Source organism: Podarcis filfolensis (genome assembly GCF_964270895.1).
Source record: "Podarcis filfolensis genome assembly, chromosome: 10".
NCBI lineage: Eukaryota > Metazoa > Chordata > Lepidosauria > Squamata > Lacertidae > Podarcis > Podarcis filfolensis.
Window position 1 is genome coordinate 26315297 of NC_139612.1, and position 27962 is coordinate 26343258.

At 40.8% G+C, this 27962-nt stretch overlaps 1 protein-coding gene across 24 annotated transcripts; it reads left to right on the forward strand.

Annotated features, from left to right (window-relative positions):
- Positions 1-190: 190 nt before the first annotated feature.
- On the forward strand, positions 191-27949 carry PPHLN1 (periphilin 1). Of its 24 annotated transcripts, XM_083574632.1 has the most exons (14): positions 226-328; positions 847-948; positions 2055-2100; positions 3294-3461; positions 4536-4621; positions 6799-6834; positions 7354-7419; positions 9532-9705; positions 10388-10449; positions 18535-18785; positions 19926-20008; positions 21889-22008; positions 22654-22794; positions 27251-27949. In XM_083574632.1, exons 4-14 carry the CDS (start codon positions 3383-3385, stop codon positions 27440-27442), a joined length of 1290 nt encoding a protein of 429 aa, XP_083430758.1. In that variant the 5' UTR covers positions 226-328; positions 847-948; positions 2055-2100; positions 3294-3382; the 3' UTR covers positions 27443-27949. The 24 variants fall into 24 exon arrangements, with proteins under 24 accessions (XP_083430747.1, XP_083430766.1, XP_083430750.1 ...); XM_083574621.1 differs by lacking the exon at positions 847-948 and having other exon boundaries at positions 191-328; XM_083574640.1 differs by lacking the exon at positions 847-948 and having other exon boundaries at positions 191-328; positions 18535-18746.
- The last annotated feature ends 13 nt before the right edge of the window (positions 27950-27962 follow it).

The window sequence follows — 27962 nt, forward strand, 5'->3', positions numbered from 1 at the left end:
CGTTAGGGTATCGGCGCGGGGGGGGGGCGGAGCGGACAAACTCGGCCACCCCAAGTCTATTCGTTTTAAAGGACCCTCGTTTCCGGGTCCCCTTTGAACGCCGCCCTATGCGAGGAAGCCGCTCCTTTCCCGCAACTCTATGGCCGCTCCTCTTTGCAAAGCTCTATTGCGGGAGGTCTATTGGCAGGGCTCTCTATGGTAAACTTCTCGGTTTGGGACGGGCGTCGGAGGGACGCGCAATGGACGCGCGTTTCCGGTGACGTCACCTAACGCGCCGGAAGTGGCTTAGGGACAAGCTCCGTGTTGTGGCGGTGTTGACTGGCGGCGGGTGAGTTGGTTGGTACGGTACAAGGGATTATAGAGGGTGGGTGGGGGGTAGGCGGGAGAGAAAAAAAAGGAGCCCCCCTCCCAATTTCCCATGGCCGGCCTCCTCTTTTGGGAGGCGCACGCGCAGAACGGCATTGCCCGGCGCTTGGGGATCCCTCGGAGCTCACTCCTACTCCTGGATGATGCCTTCGGTTTTCGCCCGGTCCGTTGGCCCGGCGGGGCTAAGGGCGCCTCAGGAGAGAAGGGCCAGTTCGGCTGAGGTTATAGCTTTGAGCCAGTCGGCCGCAGCCCTGTGCACGTGTCCTCGGAAGGAAGCCCCGCTGAGGGGAATGGGATTTCCTCTTGCGGCAACGTGGCACTTCGGGAGCCGCCTTTGGGCGAGGGGATTCACGCGTCCCTCACTCAGACGTGGTGTCAGGGGCGCAGTACTACACGTCTACTAGCAGCACGTCTTTGAAAAACACGCCAGCTGCACGTTGAGTTCCTTTGCTGCTGATTCCGTTCCTGGGTCTCTAACAGGAACCCGCTGCCTAGAAATTTCGATGAGACGTCGAAGGCTTGAGAAATGTTCCACCCGGTGAACTTCTGTTGCAGTCGCGTCTGTGCAGAATTGCAATAATAGTAATGATTTTTTTTAATTTATAAGCCGCCCATCTGGCTGGGTTTCCCCAGCCACTCTGGGCAGCTTCCAGCAAAAATACATGAAACGTGCCTTGCATACGACAACAGAAGTGGAAGAGGGGAGAGCTGCGTTACTCTTAACAGAGCCCAGGTTGCTTCCAGTTGCCACTCTCCTCCTTTTCTGCCTTGCTGCAAACTGAACACGCTTGTTGTAAATTAAACACAATTTCTTGTTTGTGTTGGATAATAAATGTGGACCATCCACAAGCTCTTGCCCCATCTAACTAAGGGAATCCACACACAGATCAGGAACCAGAGGTAAAATAGATGAACATGCATGCATTAACTTCTCATGATACTCTGCTTCATGGAGCCAGCATACTGGCTTCCAGCCTTTGCCTTCCGCTTTGTGTGTGTGCATACCTCAGCCTCCTCGCCCTTTTCCTGCATACCTCAGCCTCCTCGCCCTTTTCCTGCATACCTCAGCCTCCTCGCCCTTTTCCTGCATACCTCAGCCTCCTCGCCCTTTTCCTGCATACCTCAGCCTCCTCGCCCTTGTACGAGCCTATTCTCTTGGAGCTTTTCTCGACACAACCATCTCATTTTTATATGTGTCATGTTACTATTAGGGGAGTAATACTACTGACCAAAGGGCTCTGCTCCTCAGATGTCTTCTTTTTCTGCATGGGGTAATCAGTGTTATTGTCCACCCACCCCCATCAGCAGCTCCTCAAATTCCTGGAAACTGACTCCAAGAGATAGATGACCGTACAGAATTACTTTTGAGGAATTCTGGAAATGAAATTGTTTTTTGGCTTGTACAGATTTTAGAACCAAATCTTGGTTCTAAATGGTATATATGTGCTGGTATATGTGCTGAAGCAGGCACCATATTAGAAAAGGTATCCCTACTGGTACTGGAGGGTTCTGTCTCCTGACTGTCAGTAGTAGATTTTCAGAAGTACTGGAGAAGGTAAGGGAGAGTGGAAGAGTCCCCATGCACAACTGTCTTCATGTTCATAGTTCTTTGGCCCCAACTTAATGTTATTTTGCTTTTAATTGAGATAGATTCATTCCCCCTTTACATTTGTTTTTAAAATACACAGGAACGAATTTATTGGGATTTAAAACATTGTTGAAGAAAGAACAAAAGTAAGTGATTTCAAATGCTATGTCTGTTGAACTAAAATTAGTTCTGATAACAAAGCTCTTTATTTTACACAGTGGGCAAAAAGTTTTTTGTTTTTTTTAAAATAAAAGCTATAATTGTGGTGCGTTTCAGATTTTTTTAAAGTTCTGCTAATGTTAAGTGAAGAGTTGGGGACCATCCTGGACAGATTCTGGGGGTGCAGGGGAGAAGAGGAAGGGGAAGTTCTGTTATGTCAATGGAAATCCATTCTACTCACATACAGATAGCATTGGATTCAACCCACGGCCTCTTAAAAATGTGTTAAGTAAAATTAAATCATACCCAAACATAAACATGTGTGCTCTCATCTGTTAACTGAATTGATGTATTAGCCATCAAAAAATGAGTTAAATACTGCTCTTCTGTGTAAAATATGTAACAACCTTAGTAAATATAATGACACAATAGGTCACTTAGAATTTTCAAGCGAATATAATATCTATTTACCCGATCAATCATCTTACATGTCAGATGTATGTAGTATTTGGTCAGATGTGCTTTAATTATTACATAAATTATTATGCGCACCAGGTCAAAAAGTTTGTGGCTGGATTCAAACGAAGGTGAATCCATGGAAGGAAGAAGTCCTTCTGTGAATTCAAGGGCCTATGATCCAGTTGGGGCATCTACTCACAGAAAGGAGGTAAATTTAACCAGTTCTGCCTCTCTTGTGAACCACCCACATGTTTCAGAAGACCCCAAGCCCTTGGGAGAAAGCCTTTGGTTTAAAAGATAAGTGAGTGAAAACTGACTTCCTCTCGCCTTTCTTTAGCAGGGATTGAGAACTCTTCTCACAGGTGCTTTGAATAAAACCTATGTAATTACAGGGCAATGTCCCACTTGCATGGGGGTTCTGTTCTAGGCGTGCATCACTGGGACATTGCAAACTAGGATTCCCCTGTTCTGCTCTCCCTATTCCCTTTTGACGTGTGTCAGCGGAAACATGCACAAGTGGGGAATTGCCTGTATGATGTTCTGAAATTATTTAAATCACCTATGTGTGCTGAAATAGAAGAGCAGCGAACACAATTGGAAATGTAATATTAGAATTTCACTGTAAGCATTGAAATTAAGATGAGATAAGCCATAATAATGAACAAACCTAAATAATTGTTTGGCTTTTTCATGCCGTCTTCTCTCTTTTCCCATATGGTAGTGCCAACCTGGACAATACAGCTAGATTTGGACTAGCCACAAGGCTGCAAGTTCAGTCAGTGAGCTTTGATTCAGTGTTTTACTACAAGAATGCATTCAACAGGTACAACAGTAGTTCTACAGGACAGCTTAAGAGTGGGTTTAAAGCCTACTGACAGCTTATCAAAAGGTAAAGGTAAATTTAGTAAAAGGTAATTGAGACATCGCAGAGAAAATGAACAAGCCTTGTGTAGTGTATAATAACACTTTTAAAACAGGTGAAGTTATTTGACCCTTGGAGTTTATCTCCCGTAGACTGAATAGCAGGTAATAATTTAAATACGGAGGTTGTGGCGTGTCAACTTTTCTAGTTACATTTGGTGAGCCCAATTTAATTTAGCTATCTAGAAATTAAAACTGGCCCACTTGTTCCATGAGAGCATACTGATTAGTCACATTGCAGGAAAATGCGGATATGCCCCAAGGATTATTATCAGTTCTCCAAGGCACAGATAATTGCTTGCCCTCATCTTTCACACCTTTGACAAATCCTAGTTTGCATTTATGTCATAAATGAGAAAATTATGGCTTGTGCAAATAGCAGACCATGCTTTAGTATTATAGTATATGAGCAGGCTTTAGTTTTACAAGCTCCCTCTTTGCCTCATGACCCTTTTAGTGGAGTTCAACAAGTCTTAAGCTTGTGTCCTTGCCACTGCTGCACCAAGGAGGAAACAAACCAAAGTCTAGCTTCTTAGGGGAAGTAACCCCCAAGCCAGAATCTGGCTTGTTTTCATCTATAGCAGCAGCAGGAGAGGAGCTGTGTGAGAACTTTTGAGGAGCATACACTAGCACTCTGCTCATTCACATTAAATCATAGTTTGTTTTAAGCTATAATTTAATGTGCTATGCAAACCAGACCAAAGAAGCTTTGAGTTAATTATGTGTAAAATGAAAAATTGGCATATTTCAAATATATAAATTGTCTTAAAATTCTGTACCACCAAATCATGTCAAAAAAGAATCCTTGAGGTATACTGTTGAATATTTACAGGCAAATGATTAAAAAAAAATGCTAATGGCATTGGGAAAGTTTTATTGAAATCAGTTGACACTTTCAGATAAATAAGTGTCAACTTGGTGTATTAGAATCTTGGGTTTTCCCAGTATATGACAATGTATCTCATGAAAAGTAGAAAACGTATTCAGGTACTTGTACCATCACCCAAGTTTTGACTTTAGGTAATAAAATCTTTATCTTTAGTGGCATACAGAAGAGATGATGTGTGGTCTGATGAACGATATGATTATGATAGACTTCCGCGAGAGCGGCTTCCTCCACGTCCTGATGTAAGTATAGTGCCATTAATCTGCATTACGTATTTCCTGCTCATAGTTCTTTGTCTTTATCAATTCCTTTTCCCAAATCTTTTATCTTGGACTATGCACTGAGGATTTCTATTAAAGACACCGAACATGTAACCAGGGGATGTGAGTCAAACTCAAGCAGGGTTATATAGAATGATGTTATGAAAATTGGAATAGGAATCTTGATGGCAGTTCAGTGTAAATTTTTCCCAGATATTTGGAAATTCAGTAGTCATGGGTTAATTTAATGCAGGAGTCCCCTTTTAGGGCTCAGGGACACATTTGGAAATCTTAGAAACTGTCGTGAGCACCACAAAATATTTATTTAAACTTTTAATTCTCACAACTTGCCATCAAAAACAGGAGGCAGCCAATCCCCCACCATAGAAAGAAAGAAAGGCACCAAAGGAGGTGACTGAGGGTACCACATGGGGACGCTAGGTTTTAGGTAAAATGTCCTTTATTGGGCTGTATTGGATCACTGGGGAATACTTTACCTTCTCTACCTCAGTCTACCTTTCGGTGGATGTTAAGAGTAGGCACAAATGAATTGTTTTGGGGGCAAAGTGCTAAAAATTTGGCCAGATTTTGTTAAATACAAAGATCAGAGTTTTTGTTAAGTTCATTCCCAAATACCCGTGTTGGGCATTGTGAGACTTTCAAATGGTAGTGAAGCTGCCACCTAATAATGCGTTCTTTGCGCATAGGTTCTCCCGCTATTTGCTGGTCTGTGAATCTTTCTTCACACCCCACTTTTTTAATGATACGTTTGTAACCTGGAAGACAGGATGTGAACTGAGAAGTTTACAACTGAGATAGTAAAAGGCAACATTGTAAAGTTTATATATATATGTATGTGTGTGAGTGTGTGTGTGTATGTGAGAGAGAGAGAATTATTGGGAGTTGTAAAAACTTAAACATAAAGCAATTTTTACTTAACAAAATTTATATACCACTTGAAATTACCTTTCTCTTTGAAAACGTGGTTTGCCATATTGGATTGAAGAATTCAGAGAGTAGATATTGGCTCTTCAAAAAGCCAATTAAAATCACATTTGCATCCCAGTCCTCAGCAAGTCCATTCAGAAATAAATGCCACTGATTTCCATGAAATGACTCATGAGTATTTTTGCTCCCCAGGCTCAAATCCTTTGCAGAAGCAGAGGTCTTTTACCAGTCCTGTCCTGAGGACAAATACAGCCTAGCACAGCTGCAGAACTCATATTGGATCAATAGAGTTCTGAAATAGTTCAGTACTATGCAGTCCATTTCTGAGTTGGTTTTCTCTGGTGCCTTAAATGTAAAATGGCTATGTAACGCAAGGGAGCAAATCATAGAATATCTTAGATGCAAAGGTTGGGTAAGAATACAAGTCTGATTAAAAAAACACCTGTGTGATGGTTTAGGAACCTTGCCAGTTTTATATGGCAGACTTGAACAGACTCCTGCCTTTAGACCTCACTTGCCTCCCCAGTTACATCTTTATCTGTGTAGAAAAAAAGTAATATCAGAATTGGCCTTTATAGGGAGAGAAATTGGAGCAGCAATGGAAACTTAGAATATTTCCATGTTTTGCCCCTAGTCAAGATACAGTTTTGACGTACTATATCTTAGACTTGAATAAAATGTCTAAACTGTTCAGTATGAATTTCTTCTATGAAGAAATTAAAATTAAATTAAAAAGGGCATTGTTAAGCAAATCCCAGCCCATTTCCAATGACAATTCAAAGTGGTGCTTCTTCCTTTTTAATGCCCTACATGGGTTATCTAGCTGTCTGTTCTGACATCTGTCCATGCCATGAGGTCATCTATAGATGTCCGTGTTCAAGAACATTTGACCTCTGATGTAAAACCTCCTGGTTGTGGCACCCTGCCTTTGTAATTCCATCTACAGGAAGGTTTGCCTGGTGCTTACATTATCATTTCAGTTCCCCATGCCTCTCAAATCATTTAGTTATTTACATGTTGCTTCAATTTCCTGTTTTATCATTGTTTATATGTTATAATTCCCAGAATTACAATTCCCAGAATTCCCATTTTGAGAACTGTTGTTGAAAACGTGGTATAGAAATCTCCTAAATATACGAATTCCTTTAAGCCTTAGTGATAACAAATGGGATTTTTTAAAAAGAAAACTTTCTAATTTTTTTCATTTGCAGTGTTTGACGAAAGTATTTGACAGCGTAGAACACCAGGTATTAGTAACTAGGTTGTCATTCTTTTTAAGTTTTTAAGCTGGCTTGTGGTAAATCTTGATGGTTTTACTTTTGTGCACCTTTTTCTGGCTTTCACATATGGCACTGTTTGTCATTACCAAGACAAACTGGTAACTACCATTTGAGCACTCTTCTTTGTCAGGTGCGTTACTCTGGGAGAACTGGGCACTAAGGTTCCTCTGCAACTGTCCAATATATCTGCATGTTGTGACACTTGGCCAGGGGTGAGCAGCGTAGAAAGGCCCATACCTGGAAGAGCGGCTTCTGGCTTCAGTCTCTCCCTCCTTCTTATACATAGGGGAGGGTATAGTGAGACTAATTCCTGAGAGTCCCCAAGGGCAGAGAAGCTGCCCCATCAGCAGTAGCTGGAGTGGGAATTTTGTGGAGACTATATAATTGCAGCACATTAGGGGGAAAGAAATCAAAGGAAGTAAAGGTCAAAATACAAACTCACTGAATTTTCTTCTGGTTTGTGATGCTTCTTAATTCCTTTTACAGGAGTCAGAGTGCTCTTCCCATTTTCAACGGGCTGGAGATTGGATGAGATTGAACGACATATATCTAGTCAGTCAGTTTTTTTCGTTTTAATAGCTAAGCAGCAGTAGGATGTAAAAATTGGCAGAACTGCTCTTTGACTAACAGTTACTCATTCTATGGTGACAGTAATAGTTTACAGAAGCATTTTTTAGCTAAGGATCAGTGCATTTCAATAATTATTAAGTGATTTTGAGGGATCTGCTTTTGGTCCTTTAAATGGTTTTATGTTTCCAATACAGTGGTACCTTGGTTCTCGAACTTAATCCATTCCAGGAGTCCATTCGACTCCCAAAACTGTTCGAAAACCAAGGCATGGCTCCCAGTTGGCTGCAGGAGGTTCCTGCACTCAAGTGGAAGCTGTGTCGGACATTCGGCTTCCTAAAAACATTCGCAACACTTCAGGAGCCAATTTGTTCTGCAACTAAGCCGTTCTGGAACCAAGGTTCCACTGTACACGAAATGCACATAATTATCGCTAAGTTCAACTTTATGTATTCCTGAATATTTTCCATACACAGAATAGTGGATGGATATCTATCTTTGCTATCAGTATAGATGTCATGTGTCTTCTGATTTCTATTCCCCAACTTCCTTTAAGGCAGAAGTTATACTAGTTTTGAAAAGCTTAGAAAAATCATTTACAGTAAAAATGTAAAATGTGTATTACCAAAGGATTGGGTCCAGATTTCCTCCTCTGAAAAATGTAGGAGCTCTTCAGTTTGCAGAGGGAATTGGAATCAAGCTGATGCTCACCTCTGAATGAAAGATGTTACTTTGCACAGTGTTCAAGCGAGCAGGTTTTCAGGACTTTGCAGAGGGGAAAATAAATTTGTGATAGTTTTCTCTCTGCCTGCTTCCTCTACTGCAAGCATAATCTCGCTGAACACAATTCTGGATCCAACCCAACATATTTTATTAGTTTGCCGAATTTTGCACTTCTTTTAGAAGAACAATTCCAAAAGATGCCATCTACACCCCTATCTGGACAGGAATAACTTTAACTTCTGTGGTCTGTGCTCTTGTAACCTCTAGATTAGATTACTGCAATGTGTTATATATAGGGCTGCCTCTTAAGACTGTTCGGAAACTTCAGCTGGTGCAGAATTTGGTGACCAGGCTGCTAATTGGGGCAAGTCAGTTGGAACATATTATATTGAACCTGGCTCCACTGCACTGGCTGCCAGTCGGTTTCTGGGCCCAATTCAATGTGCTGGTTTTGACTTCTGAAACCTTTAGTGTATCAGGACTGCAATACTTCAAGGACTGCCTCTCCCTATATGAACCAACTCAAACCTTGCAATCATCATCTGAAGTCCTTCTTTGTGTGCTTCCCCCATGCAAGGTCTGGAGGGTGGCAACACGAGAACGAGCCTTTCCTGTGGTGGCTCCCTGTTTGTGGAATCCTCTCCCCAGGGAGACTTGCCTGGTGCCTTCATTACATATCTTTAGGCACCAAGCGAAAACATTTCTGTATAACCAGGCCTTTGGCTGATTAACATTCTGTGGTCTTTTAAATGTGTTTGTGGTGGTAATTGATTTGATTTGATTTTGTTTTGTTATCTATTTTGTGTTCTCATTTATCTTCGGAGGAAGGGCAGTAAACTAAACAAACAAACAAACAGAACAAGTATATAGTAACTTTGAATTATTGAAAAGGAAACATAATGGAAGAAGTGTGTAATTTTAGATCTCAGGGTGTGAGTTCCTGTATCATTTGATCAGCGAGGTTCTCCTAAATCTGCCCACAACGTCCCCCGTGCCCTCAAAATCCGCTCCGCTCTGGAGAGTCCTTCACCCCTCTAGAGTAGATTTTGGATGGTACTGGGAAGGCAGAAGGGGGAAGAGGTGACACTGGAAGTCCCAGTGGATTTCCGTTGTGCAAGCAGATAGGTATAATTAGACATTGCCCAAAATATGGGAAGGCAACTGTAAATTAAGTAGTGGTAAAATCTTAATAGAACGGTGGAAGAAACTGGGCTATTTTGGCATAACTACTCTTTATCCTGATCAGGGGTGTGTGTGTGTGTGTGTGCGCGTGTGAAGAGGAGGAGAAAAAGTGGAAATCCCTGTGAGTTGCCTTGGGTGGGCTCTCACTCCCCTGAAGTGGCTTATAAATAAAACACCATATCACCTTTTTAGGAAGACTATGCTCGAGAAGTCAACTTTGCAAACAAGAAACCACCACTTCCAGAGAGACCTGGGGAAGGAAGCTACAGTAGATATGAATATAGTCATGCTCCTGTTGGCTATAGAGATTACGGAGACGGCCGCGGTTTTGCCCACGAAAGAAGAAGTGGACCGCCACACAGAATGGTAAGTTAAATTTTTGCCCCTCGCTGGAAATTGCATGCTCCTGATGGTTTTTTTGGGCTTCTATCTTAAATTAACCTGCTCAAAGAAATGATACCTGAATTTGCACCTCAACCACCAAGAAACTTGTTATGTAATCACAATAGGAAAGCAACCACAATGCGTTGATTCTATTTCCTAAAATGTAACACACTAGGTTACCTTTTAAATGGTGCATCAAATCTAGCCTCATTTTTGCTCATTTCTATAATGGATTTTCATAGTTCCAGGGCACCTTGTTTGGAGGATGGCTATTACTGTTGTAGAAGTATTGTCTCGGTCTCATCAGTCTATCATTCTGTGTGCCTAATGAAACAAGCTCATCAGCAACATGCAAATTAAGATCTAATCTCTGGATTTAACATTTGATCAGTGCATTCCGCTCCTTTCCCCTTTGGGGGAAATAATTTTGGTTTCATAATACTTAATAACTTCAGTGTCTGTGAAAGGCCTATAGTGTTTTATATATATAAAGATTCTCAGCGAAGAACTGCTCCAAATATTTGTGAGAGGTGTGGTGAGATTGAGAGCCCTACTACTATGTGGATTGTGTTTAAGGTAAGGTAGAAGACTGATGAAGTTTTAATTCTTCAAACTGTATCTTGCATTATATTCAATTTTGCATTGTACAATTTCACTTTTATAGGATGATCCTGGATATAGATGGCAAAGGGACGACCATCCTGCTAGCCGTCAGCCTGATTATAGGTAACTGTGTTTTTAACATAAAATTATTGTGTTTTAATTGCACATACTTCTGAATTTTTTAGAATTATTTTGTTGATATTAAAAATCAATTTATGCCTAGCAATTTGAATGCCAGGTCTACAAATATCTATATCTATCTATCTATCATCTATCTATCTATCTATCTATCTCATTGGCACTTTAAAGTAAGGGTGGTAGTGTTCATACTGTTCTGCAATGACGCTATAAGTTCCTGAAACCTCTTTACCGCTAAATACCTTGAGTTCTACCCATGTTTCTGTGTCTTTGATAGTATTTTTTAAATTATTTTGATTGTTGGTGTGCCAGGCATGAGTAGTGAGAGCTGTTTTTGATATTTGCTTCCCAGCCACAGAGCTTTCCGGGACCTGAATCCAATGTTTGTTTGGGTAGGATGGAAACTTTTAATCTGATGGGGGAAATAACTGTATTGCTCCTGTTGCTACTGTACTTGATTGGACTCTGCATAGCGGATGATGGGGAGGACCAGATAAGATTGAACACTCCCTGCCCCCAGTTTGATGCAATATGTCCTAGATGCCATGGCATGGTAAAATACCTACCTACCGTGTCACCTAATTCACCAGGCTATAGGACCTATGAATGCATAAGCTCTTATGCTGCCTGGAACCTTGATTCTGAAAGCTATGCACGCCAGCTATGGCTGCAAGAGTTGGTAAAAGCATTAAAATGGGTTTTAGAGGTATGTTCAAAGGGAGAGGAAGGAAACGGAAGTTCTTCCGCTCAGTAACGATATTATTGGAATGACATTATACGATTATATCCATTGCTGGAAGCCGCAGGAGTTCTTGCGGGTTTCCCACAGGCATATGGTTGGCCATTCTTGAGAAATGAATGCTGGACTAGATGGGCCATTGGCCTGATCCAGCAAGCTGCTCTTGTATAAGGATGATGAAATATTAACAGGTACAAAGAGGAAGGGAGATCTCCTATAAGCCGGTGTGAACTGGTGAGAAATCAGGATTGTAGTTCAAGGTTGGTCAGGTAATACCTACCTATCTGCCTTAATTGAGTTCAAGTTCTAGGATTCCCAGTTGGTTAGAGCATGGTGCTGATAATACCAGAGTTGCAGGTTCTATCCCCATATGGGACGACTGCATATCCCTGCATTACAGAGGGTTAAGCTAGATGCTTCCCAGGGTCCTTTCCAACTCTACAGTTCTATTATTCTAGTGGAATGTGCAGGTGTACTCTCGGGACTGCTGTCTATTGTCCTTGAGACATCTTTGACAATGGGTACCTAACCATTGACTTCCAAGTCCAAAGATACTAGAATAAATTATGAATCAGTTTGTAAGCATTTTGATCCCAGTGTAGTGATTAGTTGATGGCAGCATGAATTTGTTAAGAATAAATCCTGCCAGGACGTCTTTTATTTTATTGGGTTCCTAGCTCAGTGGATTATTGGAGTGCTGTGGATGTAATTTATCTGGGTTTCAGCAAAGCACTTGACGGAATTGCTCATGGCCACTGGGCAGGAAGTGCAGTTGAACAACCGTGAGAGGGCCACAGCTTAGATCAAATCTGTGCGTGGATAAAACTTCACTTTGTTTTCATAGCTTGCCAAGAGATTTCAGCAAGTATGGCATTCTGTTTTTATCTGCAGATCGTCCAAGTGTGTTTGGTTTGTAGTTCAGACTTCAACCTGTGGAGGGCAGTGGTTGACTGACAGAGGGGCAGTTCTGTTCTGTCAGTTTTAATATAAGTATCTGCATCAATGTGTGCGTCTACAGTGCTTTATAACTCGAGGGTAGGTAGAAGTGGCTGCCTGTGAGCCCCATGTTGAAATGGATGCTGTTAGGATTGCTGAAAAATTAAGGAAGAAATATATCGATCATAATTTTACTAAAATGCATCAATATCATATATATTTAAAATAAGAAGAGCATTCTATACAACAAACATCCATTGCTCATGATCATGCTTTAAAAAAACAAAAAGAAATGAACTATTTATTCAAAAGAAGAAACAAAAACATTTATTATACATATTCTAAAGAATATTAACAGTTATTGGTGTTTAAATGAAAACTGCTCTTTGATTTCTAAAGTAATAGCAGTTTAAGAATATTTTTCATTCTGTGTCCAATTTTAGTATCTCCACAACAGCTTTACCAGTATTTGTATATTGTTTTACTATGCAGATAATTAATAAACTTATGCCAAGCTGTCCTTCTTCTGCATTAGAATCCTATGTAGGTTAGCTTGTTTCCTTTCTTTTATAGGTGGTGCCTTCTGTCGTCGTCTCTCCCCCCCCCCCACCCCATATTTGGAATTAAAAGTATTGCTGCTACAAGTATATTCATTCTGTCACCATAGTTCTTTCTTTTTAAAGCCCTCTCTCTTAGGTTTCCCAGTAGAGTAACAGTAGCGTTTAATTCGAATTTCTGATTTCATCTGCCTTCCTAATTACTTCAATCTAAAAAAAGTGGTAAAAGTTTTCTATTGCTTCCACATCTGTAGAATGTTGTGGCCTTTCTTGGTATATAAATGTTTTCCCCAGCTACTTTTGATTCCTGACTTTTTTCCATGTATTTTCGTTAGAATGTTACAGATTTTTGACATTTACGTTGAAATTGTATGAGAGGTATGAATTAATTAGAATTACCCTGAAGTGACATTAAGCATCATTTTGTTTGTAAACATGGCCTGTTAAACTGTAGGGAGTATTGTTTTTGTTTGTTAATGTTCTGTATTTTGGTATTTTTATATTATAAACTGCCTTCTGGTGTTCAGATTAGTGCAGTATTGAAATTTAACAATCTGACAAACATTTAATAGGTTTTATTGCTTATCTGAAGAAATTAGTTGTAAGAAACTGCATTGGTAGGGGGATTTGGTTTGCTTCTAAGTTCATTCCAGATATAATTGTATCCATGACTGTATTGGATGGATTACCCTCTTGAACTTAATCGGATGTCCATACCCCTGTTTGCTTTTCTGTCTTGTGGACTTACAGGTGATCAAAACAATGCATCAAAACTTTAAGGACTTAACATCATTATCTATTTCCTAAAACCTGCCACTTCATTAAATGTCATAGACTTGAGTGTTTAAAGGGAAAAAAATGGCATGCACTTTAAATCTTCGTCTTTTCTAACTTAAAACTGGATCAAATGGTAGACAGTGTTTGAAGTGCAGTAGTGACCTCCAATGGCCAAACAGAATAAATATTAAATTTGAGCTTCCCTTGATAACAGGATCAAATCAATAAATACAGACCAACTTTGAATCAGTGACTGTGAAGTTACACTTAAGATTCCATAAACCTGATGCATTTCTGCTGCTTCATGTGAACAGTGAAGCTTCCTCAGTTTTGACTACTATATTTCTCAGTCTTAAGGAAAATCTCTCCCCCCCCCCTCACCAACACATCATGAGTTCAGATGAGGGTCACTCATTCCAGGTGCATTTTATTTACTTCTGTAATAGCAAAGTACTGTATGCTCTTAGCAGGGAGAAATTGGGATGGAGCTGATTAGGATCTTCGGGGAAAGGGTGGCTAATAAATGCCATTGTGTGATTTATTGGCATGCGGATTGGCCTGCTCTCTCATCAGATGAACAGTTTAAACAAGTCTTGGAGAAGTGTTTTTACGTCTGAAACCTTTTGAGAGAAAGGAGTTTTTGTGTGTGTGTGTGATGCAAACATGAATGCCAAAAATGGTTTTGGTGCTTAGGAAACCAGCGCTTCCTTTCCATCTTTCACATACTGTCACAATGTCTGGATGTATTCCCTGGGTGTATTCCATGACCTTGCTCTTAAAAGATGTGATTGCATGAATGCTTGCTTTGTTAGCAATGGAGTAAGAGGCTATAAGCAGTTACTTCTCCTCTTTTTGTGTTTTCTGGATTACTTGATGTGGTTTTTCTGTTCTGTTTTTAGGCAAAGAGCTAGCTTATATAGATTTTATTTTGGTAGTGTTTAGCTGGTGAGAAGCCATTTAATATCGATATTAACAGTACAAGATATGAATTCTGTTCTTTATTAATCCAAGGCCACTAATAGTATTTTTATGTTTGAAGGCTAGAACTGAAGAAATAGGCATATTGTTTAGTATTCCTATTCCATGGTTGACTCAGTTTTGCAATCCTAAAGATGGACATATCTGCAAAGTTGAAATTCACACTGGAAGTTTTTTGGGGGGAGAGAGAATATTAGATTCTATTAGGTGCTTTTATTTAGAATTTGGCATGCTACTGCTGCTACATTAAGTGCTTCATAACAAAAAAAAAACCTTGTTAATGTAGAATGTTTGAATGCAGTGCATTTAAAAGTAGCACAAAAGGGATCGTTTTCTTCGCTGCCGCCATCAGCAGCTGAAAAAACAAGAGAGTGAGCAAACATTTGGAGATCCAAGTGACTTCTTTAAAGAGACTGTCATTGCTTCCAGAGCATTGGCTCTGGGAAACACAAACCCTCTTTGTGGAATGAGAGAAAGAACAACACATTCAGCACCACAAGCCTGTAAATTTAAGCAGCTAAGGGGATGTTGAACATCTAAGTAAAGCTATTCCCACCCTGCCAGTAACTTAAAATGCAGTCCCAAGTGTGTTTACTCAGAAGTAGGTCCTATTTGAACACAGTGGAAGTTGCTTCCTAGAAAGTGGGACCATCGTTTGTCTTGTCTTGATTCTGCTTCGGCCAGCTTGCTGGCATTCCATTCTGCTTTACTTATTAGAGCAAGCATGTGACGAGGGCTTGAGCTTTGTCATAAAATGAGTTTATTGATGTTCTGAAACCTAGGTCCCAACTATTTGCTCCAAGAGCTTAGTTGCCTTTTTTTAATGCCAAGCTTCCTTTGCTATTGATGCTTGCCCCTTTAACCATTTTTTGTTGTTGTTTGTTTGCCAACCAGATTTTTCATATGCTAAGAGGTGTTTGTGGTATCTGAGATAACGCATATGGCTCTCATCGACACCTTATAACTCTTGTGAGAGAATGAAACAGACTGTGTGGAAGGTTCGTAGGCAATTTCCTCTTGAGGAAAGTGAGAATTTAGTTCAGTAGGAAATAAAACCAAGATTCTAAGGAGGTGAAGACAAAAGACAGAAGCGATAAGGCATGGAAGTGTGAAGAAAACGCTCCTATGAGCAAGGGACAGGAGGATGTTGGAAGAAAATGGACGGATGGGAGGAGACTTCACTTTGTCTCCCTACCGCTGTCTTGGCAGCAAGAGAATGCAACAATTAGATGCAACCAAAATGTCGCAAAATAGTGACCAGTCTTTCAGGTCCTTAAGAGCACTTTGGGAAGTGCATGCATACCTGAAACTGAAATTGATAGATACTGCCACAGTTATTTTTGTATTAGTGGTGCAGACTGTTCATTGCATTCCTCCCAAGAGCCTAATGCTTGCTTTCAGCGTTGAAGGCGCTCTGCAAAGTGTACACTAGAGGGCTCTTTCCCCCCATTTACCATTAATTTAACTGCTGCATCTACGTGTGGCTCTCTGTGGATCATACACTTAAAGCACAAACTTACAAAGAGACTGAAGTGAAGCAATAAAATAACCCATGTTTCAGTTTGCTTTAAATATCTCCCTTTTATTGCATGGCAATATAACGGTTGTAAAAGCCCACTGAAGATGTGAAAAAGTTTCAGCTCACTTGAATGTATTTCCTGGCTGCTCCATGGACATTCCTAATCTAGATCTAGTTGGTGTTGGTTTCCACACTTCTAAACTTTATGTGAATCTTCACGGTTTGAAACTTGACTCTAGTTTTTAATGCAGTTTTTTCCTGTACGGTTGAGTTATTGCCCAAGTACACCCCAACTTTTGGCTGTTGGATCTTTTGATGGAATTTTGTTTTCACAATCTTTTTTTAATGATCATCGATCCAAACTAGTGTTTCCCAAACTTGGGTCTCCAGCTGTTGGAGAACTACAGCTGCCATCATCCCTGACCGCTGGTTCTGCTAGCTTAGGGATGGTGAGAGTTATAGCTTATAAGATATGAAAATTTCATGTTTCTTCCCAAGGTACCTTATTTCTAGGAGGGATACATTAGACTGCCCTATTGGAAACCAACAAGGCTACACCAACCTATGCCAAATGTTGATCTCCCTTTGAATGTTGTCAGTTTAGCCATATGAGAAGATGAATGTCTATTTCAACTTGAGAATGTGAAAATATCCATGAGTTTGAAAGGAAAGATTTGCAGCTATGACAGATCATGGGCTGTATCCCGCTACGTTCTACTCTGAATAGACCTGTTGAAATTAATAAGGTAAAGGTAAAAAAGTAAAGGACTCCTGAACAGTTAAGTCCAGTCAAAGGTGACTATGGGGTTGCAGTGCTCATCTCTCTTCAGGCCGAGGGAGCCAGTGTTTGTCCACAGACAGCTTTCCGGGACATGTAACCAGCATGACTAAACTGCTTCTGGCGCAACGGAACACCGTGACAAGTCCCAGAGTGCATGGAAACACCGTTTACCTTCCCGCCGCAGTGGTACCTATTTATCTACTTGCACTGGTGTGCTTTTAAACTGCTAGGTTGGCAGGAGCTGGGACCGAGCAACGGGAACTCACTTGGTTGCGGGGATTCAAACTGCCGACCTTCCGATCGGCAAGCCCAAGAGGCTCAGTGGCTTAGACCACAGCACCACCCATGTCCCTGGCATTGCAATTAATAAACCTAAGTTAGTTGTGTCAATTAATTTCAGTCGGTCTGCTCTGAATACACCAGCATTCATTGCAACCCAATGAAGGTTGCCATTTATCCTTAGAAAAGTAAAGTGAATATGGAGAGGAAACCTCTGAAGATGTGATCTACCAAATAATAATAATTTATTATTTATACCCCGCCTATGTGGCTGGGTTTCCCCAGCCACTCTGGGCGGCTTCCAACCAAATATTAAAAACAATACAGCGTGCTTACGTCTCAGGCTGCCCATTCAGAGTGTTTATCCTGTCTTCTGCACTGCATCTCTGCGCTCTGTGCACTGCACTTGAATCAGCCTCTTGGCTCCCTGAGAATAATTTTCAGCTGAAGAAATTCGCAAGTAGAGATGTATAAGACATTAGAGGAAGTTGGAGGAAGAGCTCTGCTGGATCTCACCATCCTGTTCTGGCCAACCAGATGCCACGGGGAAGCCCACAAACCAGACCTGAGTGCAACAACATTCTCCCCACTTGTTTTCCCAAGCAACTGATACGCAGAGACACACTGCCTCTTGACAGTGGAGGTTGAGCATAGCCATCGTTCCTAATCACCATTGGTAGCCTTACCTCCCACAAATGTATCTAATCCTCTTCTAATGCCATCCAAGTTGGCAACAATCAACAATTTTACACCGATGCTTTTCCTTCTTGGATAATACTAAATACTTTAAAGCCCTTCAGGACCTAGGACCCTCGTACCTACGGGACCGCCTCTCCCGGTATGCCCCGCAGAGGACCTTAAGGTCCATAAATAGCAACACCCTAGAGGTCCCGGGCCCTAAGGAAGTCAGATCAGCCTCAACCAGGGCCAGGGCCTTTTCAACACTGACTCCGGCCTGGTGGAACGCTCTGTCTCATGAGACCAGGGCCCTGCAGGATCTGATTTCTTTCCGCAGGGCCTGTAAGACAGAGTTGTTCTGCCTGGCCTTTGGCTTGGAATCAACTTGATCCCCTCCCCCTCTTTCCTTTCTCCTCCTGTGATGGAACTCCTATTTGGGGACTTCCCTGGCTTTTTTCTGTCCCATGTAGGACCAGTCTGAATAGTTGGCCTTGGTGAAGATTTGACGTTTTCATCCCCAAAAAGTTTTTGATTTGAGTTTCTATTGAAATGAGGCTGCATTTTAATGTTGTCTTTTAATCTTGTTTTTAAGTTGTATCTTAATCAATTGTTTTATATCTGGTGTTAGTCGCCCTGAGCCTGGTCTTGGCTGGGGAGGGCGGAGTATAAATAAAATTTATTATTATTATTGTTATTAATAAACTGATTTGTCTCAGAGGAAAGATTCAATAGGAGATGGGTACTTGCTTCAGGTATTTAGTTATGTGCTCCTAGAATTTTGACATTTATTAAGTAATTTTAATTTCTTTTTATGGGACTTTGAAAGGGACCTGAGAGACGGCATGCGCCGGAAACCCGTCTATCCTCACTATGCGAGAGATCGATCCCCGCATAAGAGAGATTCTCCTTACTTCAGGGAATCGCCAGTCAGCAGAAGGGATTCCCCCCACAGCAGATCTGGGTCCAGCGTCAGCAGCAGAAGTTACTCTCCCGACAGAAGCAAAGCCTATGCCTACCACCAGTCCCAGCATAGCAGAAGTATGTCATCTTTACCTAAAAGAAATATTTCTCAACAAGGTAATAGAGGATGGATGGAAACTAACATTAGTGAGCTGGCACTGACTTCCGCTATTTACAAGGTCGCAATGCTAAGTGCTTGAGGGAATTCAGCTCCTCGCTCTAAGGTTTGTAGTTAGTTGCATCCCTGCACTTTTTGAGAAGGCTCTTTGCTCCACAAGTTTCTATGAGTCCAAAAGAAGGCAGGAGTTGATTTTTGCCCAGTTCCACCTTTCTTCTGCAGTTGCCATGCATTATATCATTACAAAGGCTCCTCAAACTCCTTTCAGCAAATTTTGGGCTGGTGCGTGGTCAGCACAAGGAGAAACTGCCCCAAATTGCCTCCCCTCGCCTCTTCTGGTGCAGAGATCATATATCACATCCTTTCTCTAGAACAGATTTTGGGCTGGTGCAATGGGAAGGTGAGGAAGGTGAAGTCCCATTATATGAGTGAAGTCTGTCTGACTCATGTGCAAAAACTGCACAGGATAAAAGGAAATGTCTGTACATCATGGAAGCTTTGGGTTTATGCAGATTGAACCAACCAATTTTGCTAGTATTTTATTGTGTGTGATCATGTGATTTATAAAGGCAGTGGAATGCATTAAAGAATCGCTTGATAGCTGAAGACTGATCACAGGAAAGCATTCAGAGTCTGGAAGCCTCAAGTAAGGGAAATTTTGAAATCCTTCATTTGCTTTGGGTTTACATTAAAATTGCTTTGCATGCCTGAAAGTAAACTCCTCTGCTGGTTTACCCAGATGCAAGTCTCACCAAATTCAATAAGGCTTACTCACACGTAAGTGGGTCCAGTATTATCCAGCTGGTGAAAAGGTGATTCAGAAATATTAATTTACCATACGTTTATTTTAAAAATAAAGGAACAGTCATGTGCATTAACAATACAAGTCTTCAGTATTTTAGATGATTTAAGTCTGTGGAGGTCCAAAGTTTTGTCCTCACCCCACCCCAAAATCTGATAAGTGGGCTTGAATGGAGAAAAGTCCATTTCAGGTTTTCACTGAGGAAGGAGAGACAGTCTAATAATCCACCATATAACTCAAACAAAACCCACTGCCATTAAGCAGCTATGTAACAGTTTCATTTTCAAATGCATTTCTTCATATGACTAATAAAACACTTATGTTGTTGTCCATTTAGGTAAAGAGAAAAGCGCCTCTCAGTCCTTGAAAACGTCAAGAGATGTCTCTCCCTCAGGAACAGCAGCAGGGCCACCTTCAAAGGTGAATTCATTAGTAGACTTCAGTGGTAAAAGATAGTAAATTAAATTCAGGAAGTCTCCGTTACATCCTGGCCTCTTTGTTTTAGATTTTTTCAAATACTAGAGAGACCTGCATTTGTTTTTGTCTTTTAAAGTTCATATTTCTACAACTCTATAGTGTGGATTCTCAAGGTGTAAGTTTGTTGGTTGTGCTAAGGGAGGGCGAATTCCTTCACAGGTCTTAGCAGATGTTCAAAAGTTTGATTAAGCTCTCTCCCTGGTCCTATCCTTTTTGCAGTGGTTTTAAGTTCAAAGCGTTGGCAAAAGTCCTCTACAACCTGGGACAAGGATAGCTAAAATATAATCTCGCCCATTTTATACCCAGCTGATTGCTGCATTTTTTATTGAGAGGGCCTCAACAAACCGTCTTAAGTGGAGATTTTTATTCAAGTCTGTTGGATTTGAAATTGTTTTTATTGCTGATGTTTTTTATTGTTCAGTTGCTTTAGGATGTTTCATGGGAAGTGAGTCATAAATGAAATGAAGCAGGCTTAATATTTCACTAGTTGTTGAAAACATTTCTTTTCTTCCAAGTCTTCCTCAGTTAGTCCTTTCCCCCCCTCTTTCTCTCTGCCATTTTTAAATTTTTGCTGGTTTTTATGTTTTAAATAGTGTTTTTATTATTGGGTTTTTTATATATATTTTATTTCTCTACCTCACTCAGCCATTCTGTAAATGCAGTTTATAAATTTTGAAATAAATAAAATGTACTGTTCTCAGCTTCCTAAACATGATAAGTAGATGGATCATGCAGGAAGCCTAGTCCGTCCCATGTCTCCTGTACTCTTGTCCTTCCCTTCATTGGTTTGCTTTACATCTTTATCTTGCTATCCGAGATTGCCCTCTTAATGTGAATTTGAAACCAGCTTCCAAAACTGGTTTCAAATTCTGGTTATGAAGGCAACTTGCTGGCATGAACCATAGTCAGCAATATGTTTTTATATTTTGCAGAAAGCCGCCCAAGAGTGGCTGGGGAAACCCAGCCAGATGGGTGAGGTATAAATAATAAAATTATTATTATTAGGAGTAATAAGGGGAAGGCACATGCAAGCCAGTTGGATGCTCCTGAGCTCTTAACTGTTCAGGAGATTGGGAATACAATGTCAACTCTGAACTATTATTTGGTATGTTACATTTAATTTATTGCTCATGGGTTGTCCTTGAAAAGTATCATTTTATCTCTGAAAAATTGGACCTTTTGTATCATTCACAGAGTCCCTTCAGCTGTAAATTTCCTTTTATTTTTATTTTTTCGAGTGTTAATATAGAAGCTAGTTTTTGTAACAGTAGCGTTTTGCAAGTATTGGTTCTTTAAAACTGCCCTTTTAAGCTTCTCTGTGTATTTCAGTGCATTTGATGTGGATGTATTATTATTACATATATTTATCTTCCTTCTGACACACCCTCTCACCTTCTGGGTTCTCACCCAGGATCCAAACAAATTCTCCGCTCACCCGCAAAAGTCTCACAAAGAGGAAAGTCCCTAGAAACAGCAGATATCACTGTCTCTTACTCGAGACTTGCTTTTTGGGGGGAGGCAGGTCTGTGTCCTGTTTTGCTGCCCCTCTCCACACCCAATTCCAGATACAGCAGGTTTGTTACATTAACAGCCACACTCTGGGCACTGGCGGAGGAAGAGGAGTGCCGGGGGGAGCACACAGCCTCTGGCAGCACAATCCTGGTAGGGTACCATCGTGGCTGTCCCCCGCCCGCACTGGGCGCCATGCTCCTGCAGGCGGCGTGCCCCACCCCCAGGACACATGCCACGCCCCCAGGACATGTGCCAGCCCCGCCCCCACCTGCTCTCTGCCACTGACTCTGGGGTTTCTTTTTTCTCACCAGGCCTTGGACAAAAGTAGCCGCTTGTCAGAAAAGGAGCTTGCAGAGGCTGCAAGTAGGTGGGCAGCTGAAAAAGCGGAGAAGACAGACACAAGCAGCGTACCTGAAATTTCAGATTATGAAGTAAGTTAAAAACAATAATTTGCCACTGTGACTGAGCAAAACTCCAAACTGGTCTGATAGCAGAGCCATGTAACCAGTATTCAAGTAAGTTCTACTCAGAAAAGAGCCATTGAAATTAATGGACCTAAGTTAAGTGGCTTAATTTGCCAACTTTATACTATAACTACCTTTGGGAATCACACTGTTCTGCAAATTTGGGTCTGGAAACCATTGCCTGAATAGTGAGTCAGACTTCTTGATAGTTCTGATTCAGCAGTTTCACACTTTGAAATTCTTGTTCCTTTTCTGCAGTAAAGGAATTTCAATTACCGTATTTTTTGCTCTATAAGACTTTTTCCCTCCTAAAAAGTAAGGGGAAATGTGTGTGCATCTTATGGAGCGAATGCAGGCTGCACAGCTATCCCAGAAGCCAGAACAGCAAGAGGGATTGCTGCTTTCACTGCGTTGCGATCCCTCTTGCTGTTCTGGCTTCTGAGATTCAGAATATTTTTTTTCTTGTTTTCCTCCTCCAAAAACTAGGTGCGTCTTGTGGTCTGGTGCATCTTATAGAGCGAAAAATACGGTACTTGTTTTCCTTATTCTCTCATTCCTGCTCTTACACAGATTGTACATTAACTGCATAAAATTACTGTACCTTTCTTAAAGGCTGCATCCTCAGAACCGTTATATGCAGAACGCCACGAAGAAACTGGCGCCAGCATACCAGACAATAATGAATTGTTTGAAGACAGCCCACATGTTAGTCGTTCCAAGGCAATTGCAGCAAAGACAAAGGAGATTGAACAGGTAAACCTCACCTCTGGTAGTTGCTGTTCTCTGATTCTTTGTAATTATTGTTTATTTCATTATTAAGTTTATTTAGTATGGAATCCTGAAAATCCATAAGAAGAAAAAATCCTTTTTAAAAAGACTTTCATGGTGGCTGCAAGTACTTTAAAACTTGCATGAAGGCAAGTCTCAGGGTTAATATATATATATTTTTAATGACTAAATGAGTCGCTGTAATGGGGCAAACATGGGTGCTGCCCTTCTGTGGTTTCTGCCAGCTGGTAATTTATCTTTTAAAATAAAGCAGATTGTCAGCCGTCAGATTAGGCTTTTTGCAGCATAGCAAGCTAATGAGAGTTTAAAAGTTAAGTGTAGATTTGGTGCAGATGCCCTTACAGTAAGCTACAGAATAAAGCAATGTAGATCTAGATCAGAGTGTTCGTTGTTTCTGTGAAGCTGCGGCAGCAGCTGCTTGGAAGCCGCATCCTTTTTTAGACTGTGATGAAAATGATCATTTTTGAGAATGTGCTGCTTCATTCATAGGGAATACTTGCACAACAGGGTCTGAAGGCTACTCCTATTACTTAATATTTTCAGTAATTTCATTGATAAAATGAATTTAAAATATTTCCATTCACATTAAAGAATATGGACAAAAAAGAAATCCGTGTTTGATTTAAAGTTGCTTTTCAATCAATGTATTTTGGGTCTAGTCTACTCCACTCTATAAACTAAGCTTTTCCAATATTCCTGATTTTCTTCAATACGCATTTGCTTTTGCTGGACAAAATTATATTTCATAGTTTTGCTCCATAGTTTTGCTAGCTAAGAATGTAAATGGCTGGATGTTATTGCTTCTATTAATTTTGGGGGAAACTGTTTCTATTCCAAAGCTACAAAGACCAGAAACTTCTCACAGTGTCTATACAGTAATCTCTTTATCATAGGAGTGAAGCTGCAAACCTCAGATATTTACACTTCTAGAACAATAAGATGATACTCTTCCACCCCAGTTATTGTCCAGCCCAGTCCAGACTGTTCAGCATATGCAGGTGCCTATTCTGAATCCTTAAATGCTTCAGAATTAAGGAAATGATGCAGTCCATTACAGAAAATTAGTAATGACTAGCTTTCACAAACATTGCATTTGTATTTTGCTCTTTTTAGTTCTAATCTGGTATTTGAGGTGGCTTGCCACCTAAAGTGGAGTCAAGAGTGCGTGAAATGAGGAAGGAAAAATACAGAGTATATTAAAAGCTAATCATTGTAAGTCTCTATGGCATACGTGTAGTGGTAGACCTCATAAATATGTGCTAGAATGAATATATGTTGTCAGCAGCAAATTGCATTTCTCCATGTCTGCTAAAAATGGGCTGCTTTTGTTTCCATACAAGCACAATAAACCCCACCCTCACTTAACCTTTGTTCTCCTTTAGATGAAGTCTAAATTAAATTTTCTTCCTGTGAGGGGGCTATAAACTTGAAACCAGAATCATTAATGCATTTCTAGCTATCAAATCAATACTAAGCAAACAATTTTTGTAGATAAACGACACCCTTCCTGTTTTCACAGAGAAGCAAATTTTACTAGGAAACGGCGTTGGTCAGTTTGCTACTTTTAAAATAAACCATTGAAGGGTGGGGTCCTTCCTGCAGTCAAAAGTTTATTACTCCCTAGTTGTATTTTGAAATGTTTTGAGTAAAGCTGTTTGCCCTTTTGAAAATCTTTGGAAATCACTGGAAGCGGTTTAATCAACATTTTAAACTGTTGGCTCAAGGATTGCTTCATGGTAGTGTAAAACACTTGCAAGGTGTATTACCAAAACATAGGTGGATGACCTGGGCAGAGTAGATTTGACCTAGTCAGGTACTTGGTGTAGCACAAAGCAAAAGTATGATTGTGTCTTGCCAGGAAACCCCTCTCTTCTGGGCTGGGATGGAAGGCCTATGCCTAGTATTGGGCCAGAGAGAAAGATTAGGGCTGCTATTGGTGTGCTATCCTTCCTGTTTCCTTGGCTGAGGTGGTCTTGGGTGTGGTGTTGGACAACCCCAAGTACATGATATCTGGAAGAACTGTGAAGCTGTCTTGTCGCCGAACACTGCACTGTTCAGGCTCTGAATTCTTTAATTCAAATTGTTTTGTATTTTCCGCCAGGCTCCTGTTGGTGGATCTTAGTAGAATCAACGGAGAAATCGAAACTTAAAAACAGCCATGACTCGCCTTGTCGAGCCAGCTCTAATTAGATCTTTGTAGTTCCCAGAAGCCTGGCTTATAACCACCCTGCAGTTATTCATTGCTTTTGCCCTCCATGTTTCAGACACCACATTTCAGCTTGAGCTGGGAGTAGCTTGAAGCAGGCAGAGCAAATATAGTCCAGAGTTAAATATTGCAAGTCAGGAGAAACTGAAGCAGAGGCTGGTTTGGATTCCTAATCCCTGTCTTCCACATCTCTCAGCTTGCAGCAATTATCAGTTCTCCCCAGACAAATCCAGCACTCAACTTACATACAGAAACCTTGGTACTCCATTGTCTCACACTTTTTTTTACATGTACTAAAATAGGGAGGAAACTCTGTGCAAAGAGCAGGGACTAACATTTGAGTTTTTAGGCAGAGTGTCAGGGCACATTGCAACATTTTGTGGCTAGGCACCTTTTATTTGTGTGCAATAGTTAATTAGCTGCAAACTTCATACAGCTATTTATATAACTTGTATGATCAGTCTTTATAGATGTTTTGAAAGTTGGTCTTAACATGTTCTTAATCTGAAATCACCTTTCATTCGGCCTGCAGTTTCTGCAGAACTGTGTTCTTTTTATTTTTTAACCAGGTCAAATAAATTCAACTGCTGTACTAAATACAGGCAGATTGCATGCATTCCCATTTTACATATTCAAATTCTGTTGCGTGCCTCAATAGTAAGCAGGTGGGATAGTTGAGATGTGGTGTTTCTGGAAATGGACAAGTAGTGAATCAAACAGACAGGATGAAGGCCAATAAACAAACAAACTCCTGACCACCCAGAGTTTGATTGTGGGTTTATCTGGCCAGAGAGATGTATTTGCATTCCTTCTGAAGGATCAAGTTTGCAGCCCGGGTGCTGAGATACAACTTGTCACAGGAGGCCTAAGCAGCTTCTGTGCCATGGACTTAATCATAGAATCATAGAGTTGGAAGAGACCACAAGGGCCATCGAGTCCAACCCCCTGCCAAGCAGGAAACACCTTCAGAGCACTCCTGACATATGGTTGTCAAGCCTCTGCTTAAAGACCTCCAAAGAAGGGGACTCCACCACACTCCTTGGCAGCAAATTCCACTGTCAAACAGCTCTTACTGTCAGGTTCTTCCTAATGTTTAGGTGGAATCTTCTTTCTTGTAGTTTGGATCCATTGCTCCGCTTCTCTGGAGCAGCAGAAAACAACCTTTCTCCCTCCTCTATGTGACATCCTTTTATATATTTGAACATGGCTATCATATCACCCCTTAACCTCCTCTTCTCCAGGCTAAACATGCCCAGCTCCCTTAGCCGTTCCTCATAAGGCATTGTTTCCAGGCCTTTGACCATTTTGGTTGCCCTCCTCTGGACATGTTCCAGTTTGTCAGTGTCCTTCTTGAACTGTGGTGCCCAGCACTGGACACAGTACTCTAGGTGAGGCCTGACCAGAGCAGAATACAGTGGCACTATTACTTCCCTTGATCTAGATGCTATACTCCTATTGATGCAGCCCAGAATTGCATTGGCTTTTTTAGCTGCCGCGTCACACTGTTGGCTCAATCGGCTGCTTCTGGGTACAGGTTTGTGCATGATCTGGAAACCTTCATATTAAGCTATTGCAATGTGTTGTACATCATGACTTCTCCAAGTTTGGAAACTCGTTAGTTCAAAATACAGTTGCAGGGTTGCAGACTGGAAACAGCTATAGGACATCTCTCACCAGTTCTGATCTCTTCAGTGGTTGCTGGTCTATTTCTCCATACCACTTATCAGTATTTGCCTTTTTTGCTGGGCCCTAGGTAGCTAGATGGAGATTATTCTCCCACCAAACTATGACACTCTTTGGGAGCCCTTTTCTGTCTTTAGAAGTTAAGCTGCTGGTAGCTACCAGAGAAGGTGGCTCAGCGAAGTCCTCCAAGTGGCCTGTCTGATGCTGTCGCCTAGTTTTGTTTTTTCAAGGCTTGATGTTTGGCTTTTGTTTTCTCAGGTCTTTGAAAATTACAAATCAGTCTCTTGGGTTTTAGTCTGATGCTGTGATTTTCTGTATGTAATGGGAAAATACTTTAATTTTATCATTAAGTTGTACTGTTTGGGGAAACTGCAGCCATTACTCCTACCTTAAGGGGAAAGGGCACAGAATGACACCTGCCAGTTTTTGGAAATTGAGATAAAGTTCTGTACCAGTTAGCCTGCTGTTATTTAGTGTGGAGGATACATTAATATTGCTGCATTTCATGAATTTCAAAAAAATCATTTCTAGGTGTACAGACAGGATTGCGAAACCTTTGGTGCTGTAGTGAAAATGCTGATTGAAAAAGACCCTGCGTTAGAAAAACCCATCCAGTTTTCCTTGAGACAGAATTTGCACGAGATTGGTGAGAGATGTATTGAAGAACTTAAGCACTTCATTGCAGAATACGACACCGTCAGGCACGAATTTGAAGAATCGTAAGATCAACTTGGGATTGTCCATATGTAAATTGGAAACTATTTAAAAATTGATTTCCCATCAGCATCTGCACACTTGACTGCATAACTCTTCCTTTGTAGTAATCTATTTTATTATTAACAGTTAAGTAAATTCCTGAAGAAGGCGAAAACATGTTTGAGGTATTGTTATGGTCATTTCTGAATTTCAGTGCAGATGTACATTCCATGTATGCAGTATACATTAGAACATGCTTAATAAAGTGACATGCCCCATTACCAAAGCTAGCTACGTATATACAGTAGTAATGGTTGAGTAAATTTACATATGTATTTAGGGTAGTTTTTTGTTATGTTGTAAAACTAAACTAAAAAGTAGCCTTTTGTAAACTGAAATTAAAACAGAATACTTCTGAATAAGTTGACAATTTGCATTTTTTAAAAAATTATTTAATCCTAAAAGGAATGGAAGAAAAGGTATGCTGTTCCCCTTCCAGTGTTTTCATTTGTGTACATAAAAACATACTTCAGAGGTGTGTGTGTGT

Excerpts from the sequence above, each read along its gene's own strand:
- PPHLN1 (XM_083574621.1), top strand. The coding sequence starts at position 3,383 with ATGCATTCAACAGGTACAACAGTAGTTCTACAGGACAGCTTAAGAGTG. Across the intron at positions 6,835-7,353 it reads TTGACAGCGTAGAACACCAG|GAGTCAGAGTGCTCTTCCCA; the intron begins GTATTAGTAACT and ends TTCCTTTTACAG. Across the intron at positions 10,450-18,534 it reads AGCCGTCAGCCTGATTATAG|GGACCTGAGAGACGGCATGC; the intron begins GTAACTGTGTTT and ends GGACTTTGAAAG.